Below are 15,987 nucleotides of genomic sequence, written 5' to 3'. Positions count from 1 at the left end.
GACCGACTCATTGCCGTAATCATACTCTAGATCTAATACTATGAATAGATGTTGATGCCGTTGAAATACTGCAGCAGAGCGATGACATCTCAGATCATTATCTAGTCTCGTGTAAATTACATTTAGCCAAGGCTGCAAAGCCGACTCCGTGTTACAAATATGTTAGACCTATCACTTCTGCCACTAAATATTGCTTTATCAATAATCTTCCTAATCAGTTTCATCATCTATCAGTTTCATCATTTCAGCATCCCAGATACCTTAGAAGAACTTGATATTGCAACAGAAACTTTTAACTCTCTCTTTTGCAGCACTTTAGACAAAGTTGCTCCGTTGCGCTTAAAGAAGATTAAAGAAAATAGATGAGAGCAGCCAGAAAAATGGAGTGAAACTGGAAGAAAACAAAACTAGAGGTATTTCGGATTTCATGGAAGGAGAGCTCGATTGCTTGCAGAGAGGCTTTAACAGCTGCTAGATCTGCTTATTTTTCAACCCTATTAGAAGAAAATAAACATAATCCTAGGTATTTATTTGAAACAGTGGCTAAACTAACGAAAAAGAAAGCTTCAAACCCAGAAGTTTCCAAGCAACACAGCAGTAATGACTATATGGACTTCTTCACTTATAAGATCGATAATAGGGACAAAATTATAACTATGCAACCGTCTAATACAGTATCGCATCAGGAAGTGCATTGTAGTCTCCCTGAGGAAAAATTGTATTAATTTGTTGCTATAGGAGAGGAATAATTTTGCAATCTTGTCAAATCATCTAAATCGACAACTTGTATGTTAGACCCTATACCGACTAAGCTACTGAAAGAGATGCTTCCAGAGGTCATAGATCCTCTTCTTAATATCATTAATTCAACTTTGTCTCTAGGATACGTACCAAAAACCTTTAAGCTGGCTATGATTAAACTGCTTGTTAAAAAAACGCAACTTGATCCTACAGAATTAGTCAATTACAGGCCAATCTCTAATCTGCCTTTTCTGTCAAAGATACTTGAAAGAGCAGTATCCTCACAACTGTGTTCCTTTGTAGAAATAAATTATATATACGAGGATTTTCAGTCCTGATTTAGACCGTTTCTTTCACCAGAACTGTCTAAATTCCTTGATTGTTTTGTTGAAAGTTTTTATTTATTTTTTTCTGCATGTGGACGCGCGATCTACCAACAGATTCACACATACTTCATACTAGATACGCGAAACCGAAATTATCCCAGACAACGCTTTATCTGTAGAGGGGTAAAGGGATCCTTTACAGGGGAGAGACTACTTGTCACTTCAGCACTGCGTTGTCATCGGGTCCAGGTGAAGGTCCTTCTAATACTAATACTCTTCTCATCGCTGCCTCTTCGTATATAGTCTGTATGGGTTCATATTGTTTTATTCCTATGATTTTCATGGCAGTTTTGTGGATATTGGCCAATTTATTTTTCAATTGAACAGACAAATTTCCAAACCAGACTGTGATTTCATAGCGGATAAGACTTTCAAGTGTGGCTCTGTAAAAAACAAGCATGACAACTATCACGCGTGTTCTGTGTTTATTCTCACACATTCAGTTCCACTAATGCTTACAAATAAAAAAAAAATATAACTGTAAAATCTCTTTTCATGTAGTCGTGATGTTATATTATCTCATGTTTATCAAAATGAAACTGATTTTAAAAAACGTAGACCTCACTTCATTGATAGTATAGGATTATGTTGATCTTTATTCTTGTACAAACAGACGCTGTATTAAGCAGTATATAAAGTATTGAATGAAAATGTCTCTGAAAAGTCTTATTTCACTTCAGCTGTGGTAAAGTATGCAAGTATGTCTCTGTTTTCAGCTCCTCCCTGCCTGCACGCGGCAACTCTCGCCGATCGGTTACATCCAGCCGCAGCCGATGTCGAACACACCTTTTGTATTTGCTTTCTGTTTTCACAGCCTCCAATTAACTTAGTTCATTAATTTGTCACCATAGTTAGTCATTTGATTATTCATCAAGTTCAGCTGTGGTCTAATTAGTTCTCCTTGTTTCAGTGCTCCTTTGTCGGTTCTCGTTAATCCATGTCCTGAGTTTGGTGTCAGTGCCCAGGGGCACCAAAGAGTCTATATCTTCCACTGCGAATAGCTCTCAATAACTTCCTCATTTAGACATGTTATGCCACCAACTGGCAGTTTTAATTTCTTATTTAGAGTATCATTTCATTAAAATAAAAAATAATTATTTCATATTTTGGGGATAGTTTGTCCAAAATTCTAAATTCTGTTTATTTACATTTATTTTGAAGAATGTTAATCGCTTGACAGCCCTAATAATGCTGACAATGTTGTGACTATGCAAATGTACTGTAAGTAAATGTACGTGTGGCAGAACAAATACGTATGAGATCACATCATTTGGCTGCATCAGATAGGGTTAATTTATGAGCACTTTATTACTGTATACTTATTATAAAATGTTACCCATCTTTAAATAATAAAAAAAAATTCTTACTAACCATTGAAAAGGTACTTTCAAGTACATTGTAAAATTCCTTTACCACCCCTGTTATCAGAGGAATTATTTTAAAATGTACATATTTACATAATTTTTCAAAAGCATTTGTTGCTACTATTACTATCTTTTAAATTGATCTAATAATAAAAACTGCTAAAGAAAACATTTACCTCATTGCAAAATGACCATTTTCACAGCGAGGTAAATTACTCCCAGAGGCGGTGATCAAGATTTACATATACAGTGATAAGTACTGTTGACGCATGAGGAAGTGCAGACATTTGCATATTGTTTGTCCTGTGCTGAAGCATTCATCAGCAAAAAGCAGCACTTCTTACCATATCAAACTGTAAAAGAACAGTGAACAGGCACATCGCTGCATTTCTGTCATTATAATATGAATAATGTTTAAGGCTATACAATATGAGTAATATGGTATGCTAAACTACAGGTGAAACTAACCACTTTGTTCTTTAGATAGCTGTTCATTTGCATAACAGTTTTTTTAAGATGGAGCTTCAAGCAGCTGTACAGGCATTACATGTGGTGAAACTCGTCTCCATTACACATGAAACACTGGTTTAAAAAAGGGTCTAAGTCTCAAAACTGATGTAGCAAATACACTATAATTACACTCACCGCTTCTCACTCAGTGGATAATACAGTACACAGTGTTCTCATATCAACATGTGTCAAACTTTTCACTGCTGCAGAAGGGATTTCAGAAGCATTAATAACAAAACCAGTTCAGGTTCATGAATGGTAACCTCCTGACTCGAGATGTGTTCCACTATTGGGTAGTACTGTCAAGTAAGGAACTGTGTGTAATACGCCCTGTAATTAATAGTCATAAAGATAGTTTAAATCCAATCTCACTGTCTGCAATTTCATACTCTAACAGTACATCCAAATTGGCTGAGCTAGACAGAAGTAAAAATGTACAACAATGGGCTGTCTGTACTGTATATATGCCCAGTTCGTAAGTATGTTAACTACATTATTCTCAAAAGAACTGCAGATTGTGATGTAGTTAAGGGATGATAGTAATTCCCTTTCAGAGGAGGGATAATGAAGTCTCACGTGTGCCAAGAACAGCTCTGTCTCTGGCCCTCTCCTCACACTATTCCATAATTACAGTCAGGACCACCAATTATTGCAGCAAAATGTAAACCTGAATAAACTCCCCCCCATATGTGCTTAACCTGCAACAAGCTATTTGTCACAATGCAACTTCTTCATGGGGGTTAATACTTTCAGCTGGGTAGACCAGCAATTCAATGTGTAGTGTATAATTCCCACTCTTACTAAATCAGACCTCCTTATGTCACACATCAGGATTCTGAAAGCCACAAAGTCACAGTAGATTTACTAGTGAGAGTTTCAATGGCAGAGCATTACCTTTTAAGATTTACCTGTGAGATGATTAAGGTCCTTCGAGGGAAACATTAATTCATTCACTATTAATTATTCAGAGTGACGTATGCTACTTTTTACTACAGGGAGAGCGCCCGTGGTGTAATCTACCTAGCAACTTCCAAAAAGACCCCAAACCTTCACCTCCTCACCTTTGTGTACAATCTCTGCCACAGCCAATTGATAGTCCTGGGGGTCCTGCTCGCTGGAGATCTGGAGGCACTCCTCCCCCTTTAGTGGAACTAGCTCCAGTAGAGGATCCAGGCTCTCCACCCCACACAGAAGAATTATCACACGGGTCTCTGGTCGCAATACACGAGCCAGAAAGAACCGCCGGAGCTGGCATAGCCCCTCCAGCATGCCACGCGACAGGATAAGCAGCTTACATTTGTACTCTCCCAGTCTCAGGAAGTCATCCTGGCGACTGGTCACCATAGCAATATCATAACAACAAATACCAGTCTCAGGAATGGGGCCTTTTAGGTGGAAGCGCAGGTACGATGCCCACTGCTCTGCCTCCGCCTCATAGATGATCAGGAGATCTTCCGCTAAAAAAAGATGGTAAAATATGCATCAATAGTTCTTCAATTTTGTTAGAAATGTAAAGAGAGTTTAATTTGAATTCTGAATTGCCAAACATTTGTGAAACATGTAGTTATGTGACATATTTCATTATTTTTGTTCTAGTTAGTGGTTCTTATGATGCAAAGCATATTACTATTGTCCTGTATACTTGTTCCAGACAAAATTTCAGCTCATAAATTATCCCACAGGTTTGTCATAGAACCATGAATTTTGACTTAGAGAGGAGAGATGTCCTATGGCTTTTATAACCCATGGGGAGTACAAAGTTCATAGAGACATGGGGGTTGACTTATTTGATTCAGGCAGCCCACCGCTCTGGAAGTATCACCTGGACAACTGTCCCGCCACACCCTAGCAACATGCAAAAGCCACATCTTGGCAACAGAACTGGACATGGGAGTTGGCTCTATTGAAATCAGGTCACCACAACATATTTTGTTTATCCTGGAACAACATTCCTGTCCAAAAATTTCGTCTTAACCCTATACCTACCCATTAACCTAACCCTAAAACTTCCCTACAATAAGAGGGAAATGATTAGGGATGGGAACCGAGAACCGATTCTTCTTCAGAACCGGTGCCCAGTGAATCAATTCCTTGGAACCGTTAGCATGCCTGCGATTGATTCCGCGTATCGGTTCCGCTCGTTGCAAATGTGTCATGACGTCACACACACGCTGCGTTGTTTTGATTCAGAATGTGGCAAACATGGCAGAGGCAGAAGTTCGACGCAGAAGTATAATGAGGCCTTTAACGGGACGCCATGTTGCTTTCCGACCAGCCATCGCGTGCCGGCACACACATCGCACACATACATACGCACTCACTGCACACACACACACACTCGCGCTCACTCACTCACACAAACGCACATATACACTCACTCACTAGCGCTCACACGCTATCTCACGCTCACGCACACACTCTCGCTCACTCACTAGTGCACACACACACTCTCTCCACTCACATACGCACTCTCTCACGCTCACTCACTCACACACACAAATGCACACATGCTCACTCACACACTATCTCGTGCTCACTCACACACTCTTGCTCACTCACACAAGCTTACACAGACACGCGCGTGCACACACTCTCGATCACTCACTAGCACACACACGTTTTGTTTCAGGTTGAATCCAAATGAGCACTGTTAATATTCCAAAAGGCACAAGCTCTTCCTTGACTGGTTTCAGTCTGTGTTTTTCGATTTTATGGCACATAAATGACAGTTTGTTTGTTTTGTTTTTTTGTTTTTTTTGGACCAATGAATGTGAAGGCACTAAGGCACTCTTCTTGATACTCGTTCAAGGCACACACTAGCGTCCATGGCATACTGGTTGAGAAACACTGCCCTAGGCTATTGGTCCCTGGACTTTCCTTTGAGAAGTAGCTCACCTACTTTTAGGTTTGTTCTGAGGTTGCTACACATCATTTGTGTATATGTGCTCTGTGCTGTGTCTTCTGATCAGATATTAAAGCGAGTTAATACACACAAACAAATTTGTACTTATTCCCTCACCCAATGAGAATCGATAAGATAATCGATAAGGAATCGGATCGATAAGCAATATCGATAATGGAATCGGAATCGTTAAATTCTTATCAGTTCCCATCTCTAGAAATGATAGGTGAATAACACGGATGTACAGTAGAAGCACCTAACCCTGGTTGTAAGCCTAAACTTGACATAAACTGTAAACTTGACCCCACAAATCTGATTAATTGATTGGAATGTTGTTCCAGTGTCAACAAAGATGTTGATCCAGGAACATGTACTTGGTGAAATCAGGGTCACCGTTATATCACTCAGAACACCCTAGTAACTGTCCAGAGCCAAGTGTTGGTATGCAAAGCACTACTCACATTTTTTTTTTAATGTACTTAGTACAGTTTATTTTAAATGATCTAGTTTAAATGTATATTTTATGAAAGTATTCAACTATTATGTAGCTCATTTATACATTTTAAGATACAGTTAAATCTATTTAGGATGTAGTTAGATTTCACTGTTTTTATATAATACAATTTAAAGTTGTTATTTAAAAAATGCATTTTAAATATCTCGAGTTAAAGCAAATATTGTGAGTAACAGACATTTACAATATTTTAGGAATTTAGTAAATTAACTGAACAACAAACAACTGAACAAGTTAAAGACTCAAACACGATAAAGAAATAAAGGTAAACTTACATGTGTTGCTCATCTCTCTCTCTCTCGCTGTACCGATGTGTGCTGCTGTGTTCTATGATGGTGAGGGTGTTTGATCAAACAATGGCACCTTTGTGCACTCTGACCAATCTCTCTACGCTCTGCTAGTTTCCGTGTCATGGAGGCACAGGTGTCTGAATGGTTTTAACATGCATGTTTATTTAAATATAGGAAGTCGAAGTTGATCATTTTAATGTGCCATTTGTCTGTTCATTAACAGAAATTATAAAATAAACAATAAATAAAAATATTCAGTCTCCATATTTTGATACTTTATAAAGCTTTGGAAAGGTTTTAAAGAAAGTTTAATAGAAATTATAACAATATAGTCTGGTTCCAGCTGTTCAGAGTAATGAATATCGAAAGATACATAAGAGTTAGAATGAGTGAAGGAGAGTTAATCAGAGTGGGCACAAAATCCTCTAAGCACATACCTGTGTTGCCTGGAAAATCGCACATGGCCAGCAAGTGACATGGAATAATCATACACAATCAAGCAAGATAACAAAAGGAGTCATGGCATTCCCTCCTACAACACTTCAGTGTTTTCCTGCAGAGTACTAATCCAGCATGCTTTACCTCCTCTATATGCTGTCGAAAATGTTATGATGCCTTTGCATCTATTTGAAGTTGCTATTCATTGTAATTATGAAGACTCTACTCCCTTTCGGCGCCCGAGCGAGAGGCTCTGGAAAAATATCTCACAGAGTCTCTCGACCTGGGGATCATTGTTCCCTCCTCGTCTCCCGCCGGTTCTGGGTTTTTCTTTGTAAAGAAGAAGGATGGGTCTTAGCGTCCCTGTACCGACTATCGAGGGCTGAACGACATGACAGTCAAGAACCGTTATCCATTGTCTCTTATGTCGTCTGCTTTTGAGATCCTACAGGGCGCAAAGATATTTACAAAGTTAGACTTGCGCAACGCCTACCATTTGGTGCATATCAAGGAGGGAGACAAGTGGAAGACCGCGTTCAACACTCCCGTCGGACACTTTGAATATCGGGTTTTACCTTTCGGTCTGGTCAACGCTCCCGCTGTTTTTCAAGCCTTGGTTAACGATGTCTTGAGAGACATGCTTAACGTTTTCGTGTTCGTTTACTTGGATGACATCTTAATTTTCTCACCATCCCTCCAGGTACACGTGCAACACGTTTGCCGTGTCCTGCAGCGTTTATTAGAGAATTGCCTATTCGTTAAGGCAGAGAAATGCGTCTTTCACGCCCAATCGGTTACGTTTTTCGGTCCGGTAGCTTTAGCAATGTAAACTATGCTAATGGAGGGGATTAGCATGGACCCTGACAAAGTTCAAGCAGTTCTCGATTGGGCTGTTCCTGATTCTTGAGTCGCGCTTCAACGGTTTGCAAATTTTTACAGACGCTTTATTCAAAACTTTAGCCAGGTTGCCGCTCCCCTTACCGCTCTCACCTCATCCAAAGCTAAGTTTGCAATGGGCAAGCCGAAAGGACCAATCAGATTCTTGGTCGCATGTTGTGCAGTCTCACCTCTCAGAATCCCGTGTCGTGGTGTGTTCAGTTGCCCTGGGCTGAATATGCCCATAATTCTCTTCCGCTACTGGGTTATCTCCGGTTGAGGGTTGCCTCGGTTACCAACCTCCTGTTTTTTCTTCACAAGAATCTCAGGCCTCAGTTCCGTCCATCGAAGCTTTCATTCAGAGGTGTAAACGTACCTGGAGGAGGGTGAGATCTGCCTTGAGTCAAACTAGGCAACGTACTCGTCGAGCCGCCAATCGCCACAGAATTAGACCTCCCAGATATGTTTGCTCTCAGAAGGTGTGGTTATCCACCTGCAATTTACCCATTCAAGAGACGTCTTGCAAGCTCATGCCTCGTTTTATCGGCCCTTTTACCGTTGTAAAGGTTATCAGTCCAGTCGGTGTTAAGCTTAGACTGTCTGGTCAGATGCGCCGTGTCCATCCGGTTTTTCATGTATCTTGCATTAAACCCGTTATTCGTGCGCCCGCCCGCCCCTCCCTTCCTCCTCCTCCTATTGACGAGGCGGCCTCTATCTACAGGGTCCGTAAGCTCCTCGACGTTCGTCCTCGGGTGCATGGTCTCCAGTTTTTAGTGGACTGCGAGGGGTACGGTCCTGAGGATAGGCGGTGGATTCCAGCCCGGGACGTCCTGGACCGCTCGTTTATTGATGACTTATACCGGTCCTGTCAGACCTAGAGGCGCTCTTTGAGGGAGGGGTACTGTCATGAGTCAGGTTTTTCTTCCCTTTGCTACACACACACACACTTTATTTGCTCATTATAGATTTAGACTTTCTCTCTTTCTCTCTTCTGCTCTGTTTCCAGGCCTCTCTCTCTCTACCTGCACCTGTTAGTCATTGCAATCAGCTCGCGCTGATTTGCTTTGACACCTGTTTCCACTTTGCCCTAAGTGTTCTCCCTTTATCTTGTGTTTGTTCTTGTAGTTCTTTGTCGGATTATTGTTGCATGTCATACATGGTGTGACTATATACACCACAGTGGCCAGTATAAAGCTAGGCCAAGCCATCATTGTAAAACATTTTCAGAGAGTGTTAGGGCTCATGGCAGCAGCATCCAACGTTATTCCATTCGGCCTGCTGCACATGAGGGCCCTGCAGTGGTGGTTGAAAACCAAGGGGTTTTCCCCGATGGGGAACCCGTTCCGCATGATCAGGGTTACGCGCAGATGCCTTCGTTCCCTATCTATGAATAAAAAAAAAGCTTGGTTTCTGTCCCAAGGCCCCGAGCTGGGAGCGTCATGTCGCCAGAAAGCCACTTCGACAGACGCCTCCCTCACAGGCTGGGGCGCAGTCATGGATGGCAGGGCTGTGAGGAGGTCTTCTACTTGATTAATCAGGGGGTTCTGAGATTGCGCCCTCAATCCAGGTTGGTGCATCAGATCCTCCTGTGGTCCCATGGGAAACTGTTATCTCTCAGAGCAATGTACGTCGCAGGGGACCAGAATCAAAGAGCAGACATCCTGTTGAGGCAGGGGCTGAGGCCCGGGAAATGGAGACTTCCCATCGAGGTGGTGAAGCCGATATGCGAGAGGTTCGGCCCAGTGGAAGTGGATTTGTTTGCGTCTCGAGAGACCTCCCACTGTCCACTATGGTTTTCCTTCAACCCATTGGGTTTGGATGTTTGTACGTGGCCGAGGCTACACCTGTACGCTATTCACCCGATCAATGAATTTACTCTGCCCTGTCAGAGCTCTCAAGATTTATGTCCAGAGGTCTTCATCATGGAGGAAAGTCAGACCAGTTGCAGTTCGGGTCGCCCAAAATGGGGCATCCCGCATCCAAACAGACCATCAGTAACTGGGTCGTTCAGGCTATCTCTATGGCCTATCAGGTGCGCAACTTGCTTTCACCTTTGGTCGTGAGGGCTCATTCAACCAGAGGCATGGCGTCCTCTAGAGCCCTCCTTTCAGGGGCCTCGATCCAAGAAGTGTGCGATTTAGCAGGATGGGCCACCCCTCATACTTTTATCAGATTCTAAAGCCTGGACATTCCCTCTACACCAGGCACTCTAGTGCTCTCATCCTAAGTGTGCCTGTGCACAGCTTCACTATGGGACAGGCAGGGCTCGTTGTTGCATAGTGGGTACTCGTTCCCCAAAGTGACGTAGTTGACGCAGTTCGAGTTCCTTCGAAAGGGAACATCTTGGGTTATTACTGTAAACCCTGAGAAGAGAACGAGACACTGCGTCCCTCCGCCACGCCTTCCCCTGCCTGGGAGCACCTTGCTTCATTGCAGAAGCTAACTCTGTTCTGTGCCGGCATCCCTTTGTAGCTTCGGTGTATGCCGTCACATGTCATGTCTTGACGCAGCACCAATCAGGATTGGATTAGTTTCATTCATACTTCTAAGGGTGATCCCTAAAGTGTCGTAGTCGACGCAGTGTATCGTTCCCTTCTCAGGGAACAATTGTTACAGTCATAACCCGAGATGTTTTCTCCAGAGCAGCTAGATATATAAATTAACTAAATAATAACTTTTTACAACAAAAATTAACCATCATTGAACTTAAGCTGGACAATAATGCCATTTTTCTTCTAGAAACAAACTTTGTTGCATTATTTTCCTGTTATCACGGTAAAGATTGTAAAAAGCGGCAAATAAATAAAGGTGACTTGACTTGAATTGACCTTCAGTCAAGTCTTGAACACCACATTGTTCTTGTGAAAAATTTGAACACTTTCCATGCATTCAACATTTATCTATAGAAAGTCGTCAATTAAAATTAGATTAAGAATCTCAATGTCCAAGAGAAATAAGTGAAAATCTAGTGCCATGCTGCCTGCACTTATAACCATACAGTAGTCACTGGGCTGTCTGAAGTCTGAAGGCTTTTATCCTTGACTTTATGTCCACTAAACCTTGAGCTCCTTCTTGCCTGGGCAAAAACAATACTGGTGCTCTCAACCAATGTTGTCCAGACCAGAAAAAATCTATTAAATGTTTTTGAATTATTTGTATAAGATCTTCAGGAGGTTCAAGTATGGTCATCTTACGCCACAAAGCCGAGGCCACCAGGTTAATAAAAATTAGGACCCTTCCCCTATATGACAGCTGGGGTAGCAGCCATTGTCAGCGAGACCTAGCACACTTTTTCCAGTTTTCTGTACTCCTCTGTACCCACGAATACTTCAAGATATTTAAAACCGTTTACCCCCCACAGCAATCTAGCTGGAAGCAGTGGTCCCACATCATTGGAACTGCACCAGTATTAGTATTTTCCAAATTTATTTTAGCCGATCCAGCCTTTGCAAAACTTTCTAAACACTCCTTCAAAAATTAAACATCTTTGCTGTTCCTTATAACAACTGTTACGTCATATGCATATCCACTCCTTAACTTAAAGGAACCGTATGTAAGATTGTGGCCAAAACTGGTACTGCAATTACTTTCAAATTACTGTAGAGTGGTGTATCCCCTCCCCCTCCCCCCATGACTCAAGGATGCCAGATAGGCTGCAGGATCCAGGAGGAACGTAGGCTGCTACAAGGAGCTTCCAATGGCAAGACTAGAGCAGAGCTGGCAAACCGGATGCCAAAACACTACTGACTTCGTGATTGGTAGATGGGTGGAGGGTGGCGCATCAGGCCAAAACACAACATGACAACATCAACATCAGTTGAGGGCTGCAACTTCACTTTTAAATGACAATATCCTGGCCGGACTTCTGTTGTCAGTGATATAAGTATTTGAAATTAACATAATTTCCTAATGTCTACTGACATATCAGGGCCATTTTATGATTATTTGAAATACATTTCTTACATACGGTTCCTTTAACATAAGGGTTCGATAGCCACAGTATGCTGTAAAGTAGTTGACCCTGAAAGTAAGGCAACCTTGTCTTATACTGTACCTCTCTTTACTTTTATAGGAGTACTCAAACCCCCAGTCATTACTATCATGCACGAAGCATCAGTATAAAGTAACTGAATAATTGAAAGAATATTTTTGCCAAAAATTCAAAAGATTGTAGAGTTTTAAAAAGAAGACATTTTTTCTTGATCGAGTGACAAAATACGACTTTACTGTTGTTACAATGAGTATAGCCTAATCTATAAGATCTCTCATTAGAAGTAAATTATCTGTGATAGATCTATCTTTAACACAGCATGTCTCGTCTTTATGTATTATTCCACAGAGTACCTTATTTAACCTATTAGCTATACACTTGGATAAAATCGTATAATCAGAACACAGTAAAGCCACAGGTCTCCAATTTTTTAACACTGTTAAATCACCGTTCTTTGGTAGTAATGCAAGTACTACCCTTTGACAGCTCTTAGGAAGAACTCCTTTAGAAATACAGTCTTTTACTACTTCAAAATAATCAGAACCAATTTATTTCCAGAAAGTCTTGTAAAAGTCTGTGGGAAGTCCATCAACACCAGGTAAACGACCCAAGGAAAGACTCAAAACTGCAGCAGTTACTCCCACAAAAGAGAGTTCAGTCTCTATAACTTATTTATGCTCTGAGGAAATGCAAATCTTGAATTTTCTTTTTTTCCATGTTTCCCAAATGTTTATTTATATTTTTATTTTATTTTACTCAAGTCATTCAAGAGTTTCACATTGAAATGCCAATAGCAGGTCTTATAAGCTCTATTTCCACACTACAGTCAACTGTAATAGTACCCCACATAACAAGCAGTCTTGGCCCGTGTCCTCAGCCTGGCACTGCTGGCCTCCTGTCAGCAATGGCATGTCACCAGTCAGCCAGAGCTGGGCCATGTGTGGCAACGATGGCACAGCATGATCACGGCAAAACACACAAGGCCCGAATGTTGGTGTGAGGAGTGCGGCCCAGATCAGTCCATTGATTATCTGGCCCAAATCAGGTGTCACGGGCCGAGACGAGCCCCTTTGATATGTACCACCTCGAGGAGTTACCCAGCGACACCACAGACGGACAACAGGATAAGTAATAAAAGTCAATTTATTGAATTAAAATCCTATTTGTTAAAACACGTAGTAGAAGAGTTCCAACTCCGCTCTCCTCTGTCCAGCAGAAGGTCGACTCGTTCGTTCCTCTTCGGCGGAACCAGTGAGTAGCCGTTTTGGGCGACGGATGCAGACAACGATAAGGGTCGAGCACACGACGGTGCGTCTTCAGACGGATCTTCACCCAGTGGCTCCTCTTCAGAGCCGACAGCGGCAGACAATGAACAATTGCGGTGAGGAACTCTCATGCAGTTTATCTCCAGGATAGACAGCAGCGGACAGTAGAACAACTGTGGTAAGGAACTCTCATGCAGTGGCTTATCTCCGAAGCAGGCAGCAGGTAAATGTATAGACTTCCATGCAGCAGAGCAACTTCTCTCCAGAATAGACCGCGGCGGACAATGGAACAGGCTGTGATAAGAGGCTTTCACGCAGCGGCTCCTCTGCGGAACAACAGCGGGTAATAGAGCAGAGAATGGCAGTAAGATCTACTCGCAACAGCTTCTCTCCAGAATAGACAGCGGCAGGCAATGGAACAGGCTGTGATAAGAGGCTTTCACAAAGCGGCTTCTCTGCGGAGCAGACGACAGGTAATAGAGCAGAGAACGACAGTAGGATCCACTCCCCGCAGCTTCTCTCCAGAATAGACAGCGGCGGACAATAGAACAGGCTGTGATAAGAGGCTTTCACACAGCGGCTTCTCTGCGGAGCAGACGACAGGTAATAGAGCAGAGAATGGCAGTAAGATCCACTCACAACAACTCCTCCCCAGGATAGACAGCGGCAGGCAATGGAACAGGCTGTGATGAGAGGCTTTCGCACAGCGGCTTCTCTGCGGAGCAGACAGCAGGTAATAGAACAGAGAATGGCAGTAGGATCCACTCACCGCAGCTTCTCTCCAGAATAGACAGCGGGGGACAATAGAACAGGCTGTGATAGGAGGCTTTCACACAGCGGCTTCTCTGCGGAGCAGACGACAGGTAATAGAGCAGAGAATGGCAGTAAGATCTACTCGCAACAGCTTCTCTCCAGAATAGACAGCGGCAGGCAATGGAACAGGCTGTGATGAGAGGCTTTCACACAGCGGTCTTTCTCCAGAGCAGACAGCAGATAAGGGGACAATTGTGAAGAGGCTTTCACACCGCGGCTTCTCTCTAGATATCAGACAACAGACAATGAAACCAATAATGGCGATAGATTTACTCACAGCCACTTCTCTCCAGAATAGACAGCGGCGGACAATGGAACGGGCTGTGATAAGAGGCTTTCGCGCAGCGGCTTCTCCGCGGAGCAGACAGCGGGTAATAGAGCAGAGAATGGCAGTAAGATCTACTCACAATAGCTTCTCTCCAGAATAGACAGCGACAGACAATGGAATGGCTATGATAAGAGGCTTTCACACAGTGGATCCTCTGCGGAGCAGACAGCAGATAATAGGGCAGAGAATGGCAGTAGGATCTACTCACAGCAACTTCTCTCCTGAATAGATGGCAACGGGCAATGGGGCAGGCTGTGATGGGAGGCTTTCACACCGCGGCTTCTCTGCGGAGCAGACGGCAGATAATAGAGCAAAGAACGATAGTAGGGTCTACTCACAGTAGTTCCTCTCCAAGACGGGCAGCAACAGATGATGGCAGACCGTGGTAAGAGATGTTCATACAGTGGCTCGTCTCCAGAGCAAACAGCAGATAATGGAACAGATTTTCACACGGCGGTCTTTCTCCAGAGCAGACAGCAGATAAGGGGACAATTGTGAAGAGGCTTTCACACATCGGCTTCTCTCTAGATATCAGACAACAGACAATGAAACAAATAATGGCGATAGATTTACTCACAGCCACTTCTCTCCCGGGCAGACAGCAACAGACGAGGGCACAAGCTGTGGTAAGGGATTTTCTCACAGCGGCATCTCCTCAGAACAGACAGCAGATGATATAACAGACAATGGTAAGGGATCTTCTCACGGCTCTGCCCACTGGGCCAACGGGTGGAAGCAGAATTATACACCCACACTTGTGCATGCAGGAAATCACTTCAAAGAGTCACACGTGTTCACTCCACACTAAGCACTGCAGTCCACAACAAACTCACAGTGAGTAAGGCCCCCACTCGCGATCCCAGCCGACGTCCTCTCACACCAATAGTTCTGAATATCCAACGCTGTAAATAGTATGTACCGTATACACGATGTGGATGCTCAGCCACCCTCCAATCCTCGTCACCTTCACTTCATAGATCCTTTCATCCAGTCCCCCAGGACGCCGAGAATAAAGTTCCGCCTTTCCGCCGCGTTAATCTTTACCGCTCCATATCGCGCCCTCTTCACGCCAGAATGCCCTTCTTATAATCCTCAATGTGGATGTGTGTCCCAATCACTGTTAATTTTCCTCCTCTCGCACAGCTGACGCTCGTCTCTTCATTTAGCGGCTCCGCCCAGACCCAAAATATTGGGGGACCGGTCCGGTGTCACACTATAACCGCTCCCACTCGGAAACATTTCCCCGGATGATAGTTCCATTGACTCGTCACCTTGTGACATCCTCCCCCACCATTCTGGTCTAGTCCCTAGACTGGGGGAGTCGTAACCCAATCCCCATACCTCGCAGGGGGTTGTCCTCGTGTCTCTCGTTGAGAGCGTCTAGTTGAGAAACAGGGTCCACTCTCCTCGCCTCCACCTCTGGGCACCTCGGGACCACCGCCCACCCCACCAAGGGTGGTCTCGGAGACACCGGGACCGCAGGCATGCCTGCCGTGAGTTTCGGATAATTTGGGCAAGGGCGAAGTAGGTTCCGATGCAATACTCACTCAGGACCAGACTTCCCTTCGG

General features: G+C 43.4%; 1 protein-coding gene across 2 annotated transcripts in view; it reads right to left on the bottom strand.

The window, feature by feature from the left end:
• The window catches only part of LOC306994451 (B-cell scaffold protein with ankyrin repeats-like), a 66,686-nt gene extending 59,944 nt beyond the window's left edge, over positions 1-6,742 (bottom strand). For both annotated transcript variants that reach the window (XR_013796684.1, XM_079604958.1), the window contains exons 1-2: positions 6,693-6,742; positions 4,063-4,458 (exon numbers count right to left, since the gene is read on the bottom strand). Coding sequence is in view for 1 of the 2 variants with exons in the window: in XM_079604958.1 (XP_079461084.1) it covers positions 4,063-4,458; positions 6,693-6,705 (409 nt within the window). In the remaining variant the exon portion in view is untranslated. The remainder of the gene's footprint in view (positions 1-4,062; positions 4,459-6,692) is intronic.
• Positions 6,743-15,987: the final 9,245 nt, after the last annotated feature.

The sequence above is a fragment of the Phoxinus phoxinus genome (assembly GCF_949152265.1).
Source record: "Phoxinus phoxinus genome assembly, chromosome: 2".
In the NCBI taxonomy this organism is placed as follows: Eukaryota; Metazoa; Chordata; class Actinopteri; order Cypriniformes; family Leuciscidae; genus Phoxinus; species Phoxinus phoxinus.
The sequence above is the reverse complement of the archived record's forward strand: the minus strand, read 5'-3'. Positions and strand labels throughout refer to the sequence as shown.